The 3474-nt window shown below is 32.3% G+C and overlaps 1 protein-coding gene across 1 annotated transcript; it reads left to right on the top strand.

The window, feature by feature from the left end:
- Positions 1–290: 290 nt before the first annotated feature.
- On the top strand, positions 291–2534 carry LOC132949396 (uncharacterized). The gene is made up of 3 exons (XM_061020264.1): positions 291–705; positions 773–961; positions 1055–2534. Exons 1-3 carry the CDS (start codon positions 657–659, stop codon positions 1363–1365), a joined length of 549 nt encoding a protein of 182 aa, XP_060876247.1. The 5' UTR covers positions 291–656; the 3' UTR covers positions 1366–2534.
- Positions 2535–3474: the final 940 nt, after the last annotated feature.

Genomic DNA, 3474 nt, shown 5'->3' with positions numbered 1-3474 from the left:
AACAATTATCTTATTTTCTCAGAAATTACGTATTACGATTTAACGAGGTGCGTTACCCTGGCACCCCAAGGTAAAATTTTCGACTTGAAAACTGTTGGGTATTATGTTATTTGTTATGTAACAATTTGTAACCACAAAAAAAAATTTTGTAATCACACCGGTACCCCCGAAAAACCACTTTACAAGTTCCGGGTGCCAGGGTAACGTTACCCCGGCGCCCCGTACAACAAAAAATGAAAATGTCGACTTGAAAACTGTTGGGTATTATGTTATTTATTATGTAACAATTTGTAACCACAAAAAAAAATTTTGTAATCACACCGGTACCCCCGAAAAACCACTTTACAAGTTCCGGGTGCCAGGGTAACGTTACCCCGGCGCCCCGTACAACAAAAAATGAAAATTTCGACTTGAAAACTGTTGGGGATTATGTTATTTATTATGTAACAATTTGTAACCACAAAAAAAAATTTTGTAATCACACCGGTACCCCCGAAAAACTCGATGTACAATATGTATGATTAGTATTTTATATACTATACGATATCGGACATGGCTTCATAATTGGAGAGCAAGCTATATTTGATGGTCAAATGAAAATGGTCATAATTAATTAGGAGGTACTCATATAAGATTACCTCGGCAATATTAAATTAATGGATGCAATGGATACAATTTCATCAACAGCCAATAAGCTGTTAAAAGGTATGCCATCATACATACAAGTTAACCGGTGTTCCGAACCTAACCTAACCCGATCTTTTCTGTCCAGAATTTTCTTTAGACAATAGATATGAAGTAATATCATTGACTGCTTATGAGGGGAAAATAAACATTCAAGAAAATATTAACAACTTCTTAGATAAGGAATTTATTGAGTGTAAAAGCTGCAAAAGTGAGAGAGTTATAACTGCCAGCATAAAAAACCATTTGTTGATAGAACTACTATCATTACCTACAGGTACTTTATACATTTTTAAATAAAGATAAAGAAAATCAATAAATTTATGTTTTTTAATCATTTTAATTCTTATACATTGTTCTATATTCTCAGATCTAGAAGCATCAATAAGCATATCCAATCTGAGTGATATAGGAGCAATCCAAAACAATTATGCAGGAGAAGTCCATTTGTATTTAGATGATATTCCAAAAACAATAAAAATTAATGATATTTATTTTTTGAGAGGAGCTATAGGGTTTTGTGGACAAGACCGGTGGGGATTAAGAGTGACCACAGGACACTATAAAGCGTTTGCATACAGATCAAATGACCAATGGGAAGTGTATGATGATCTCAGAGATGGCATATCATTAAATACAAAAAAGAAGGAAAATATTGAAATGCTATTGTATTCAAAATAAATTGTAAATATAAAACGTCAACATTTCGAATTAATTTTTATTTAAATATATTCCGTTTCCAATTAATACGTGAGGTGCTCAACAGGCATGTGACATTTATGTAAAATAAAAAAAAACATAGTTATCTTACTACAATTATTAGCAATTAATTAAAAATAATGCTAAAGAACACTTTACTGAAAATTAGAGTGAATTAGTAAAGTATAAGTTTAACTTATTTAACTATAAAAATTGTATTCAATGTAAATAATATAAAAGTATACTAAAATTAAATAAATAAAATTACAGGTAAATCAATATAAATTAAAACGATAGTCTGTCAGTTCATACTACTAAGTATATATTTTTAGTATACATTTATATTGCTGTAATTAATTGTATTAATCGAAACTTCTCTTTAGATCTAAATATATCACCTCATATTTCTCAATTGGTAGTAAAATGAGGCTATTTCAGCAATAATCAATAGTTTGTCAACAATTTGGGAAATCCATCGAAAATTGGATACAATTTTTTTTTAACTTAGAGTTTTGTACAACCTAAGTGTAAAATTGTATTCAAAATTTGTCCAAACATGAAAACTATTTTAATTATTCATTCATAACTTCAAAAACAATGGTCTAAACTCTAGATACTTGAAAATTGAAATGTAAACACATCTATATAAATGTCTTCCAAAATATTGAAAAACACTAAATACATATAATATATATAAAAGGAAGAAATCAATATTTAGGGACCACAAACATAGATGGAAAACTTTTTTTTTGAATTTAAAATGAATGGTTCAAATTGTCAACTGAACTGGACATAAGATATTGAGTTTGGTTCTAAAATCTTAATTTAGAAAAAAAATCCTATTCAACTTCTGAGACTCAGGTAAGCATATAATTCAAACATACAATTTTCAATTAATTTAAATACGAACTAAATAATGAATGTAAAAAGACAGTAGTTCCGAAGCACCGATGTGGTTACAAATTGTTACATAGTAAATAACATAATGCCCAACAGTTTTCAAGTCGAAATTTTCATTTTTTGTTGTACGGGGTGCCGGGGTAACGTTACCCTGGCACCCGGAACTTGTAAAGTGGTTTTTCGGGGGTACCGGTGTGATTACAAAATTTTTTTTTGTGGTTACAAATTGTTACATAATAAATAACATAATACCCAACAGTTTTCAAGTCGAAATTTTCATTTTTTGTTGTACGGGGCGCCGGGGTAACGTTACCCTGGCACCCGGAACTTGTAAAGTGGTTTTTCGGGGGTACCGGTGTGATTACAAAATTTTTTTTTGTGGTTACAAATTGTTACATAATAAATAACATAATACCCAACAGTTTTCAAGTCGAAATTTTCATTTTTTGTTGCACGGGGCGCCGGGGTAACGTTACCCTGGCACCCGGAACTTGTAAAGTGGTTTTTCGGGGGTACCGGTGTGATTACAAAATTTTTTTTTGTGGTTACAAATTGTTACATAATAAATAACATAATACCCAACAGTTTTCAAGTCGAAATTTTCATTTTTTGTTGCACGGGGCGCCGGGGTAACGTTACCCTGGCACCCGGAACTTGTAAAGTGGTTTTTCGGGGGTACCGGTGTGATTACAAAATTTTTTTTTGTGGTTACAAATTGTTACATAACAAATAACATAATACCCAACAGTTTTCAAGTCGAAATTTTCATTTTTTGTTGTACGGGGTGCCGGGGTAACGTTACCCTGGCACCCGGAACTTGTAAAGTGGTTTTTCGGGGGTACCGGTGTGATTACAAAATTTTTTTTTGTGGTTACAAATTGTTACATAATAAATAACATAATACCCAACAGTTTTCAAGTCGAAATTTTCATTTTTTGTTGCACGGGGCGCCGGGGTAACGTTACCCTGGCACCCGGAACTTGTAAAGTGGTTTTTCGGGGGTACCGGTGTGATTACAAAATTTTTTTTTGTGGTTACAAATTGTTACATAACAAATAACATAATACCCAACAGTTTTCAAGTCGAAATTTTCATTTTTTGTTTTCCGGGTGCCGGGGTAACGTTACCCTGGCACCCGGAACTTGTAAAGTGGTTTTTCGGGGGTACCGGTGTGATTACAAAATTTTTTTT

This window comes from Metopolophium dirhodum, chromosome 7 (genome assembly GCF_019925205.1).
Source record: "Metopolophium dirhodum isolate CAU chromosome 7, ASM1992520v1, whole genome shotgun sequence".
NCBI classification, from domain to species: Eukaryota; Metazoa; Arthropoda; class Insecta; order Hemiptera; family Aphididae; genus Metopolophium; species Metopolophium dirhodum.
The sequence above is the reverse complement of the archived record's forward strand: the minus strand, read 5'-3'. Positions and strand labels throughout refer to the sequence as shown.

Coding starts and splice junctions, on each gene's coding strand:
- LOC132949396 (XM_061020264.1), top strand. CDS start 657: ATGGATGCAATGGATACAATTTCATCAACAGCCAATAAGCTGTTAAAA. Junction 706..772: donor AGCCAATAAGCTGTTAAAAG/GTATGCCATCAT, acceptor TTTTCTGTCCAG/AATTTTCTTTAGACAATAGA. Junction 962..1,054: donor ACTACTATCATTACCTACAG/GTACTTTATACA, acceptor CTATATTCTCAG/ATCTAGAAGCATCAATAAGC.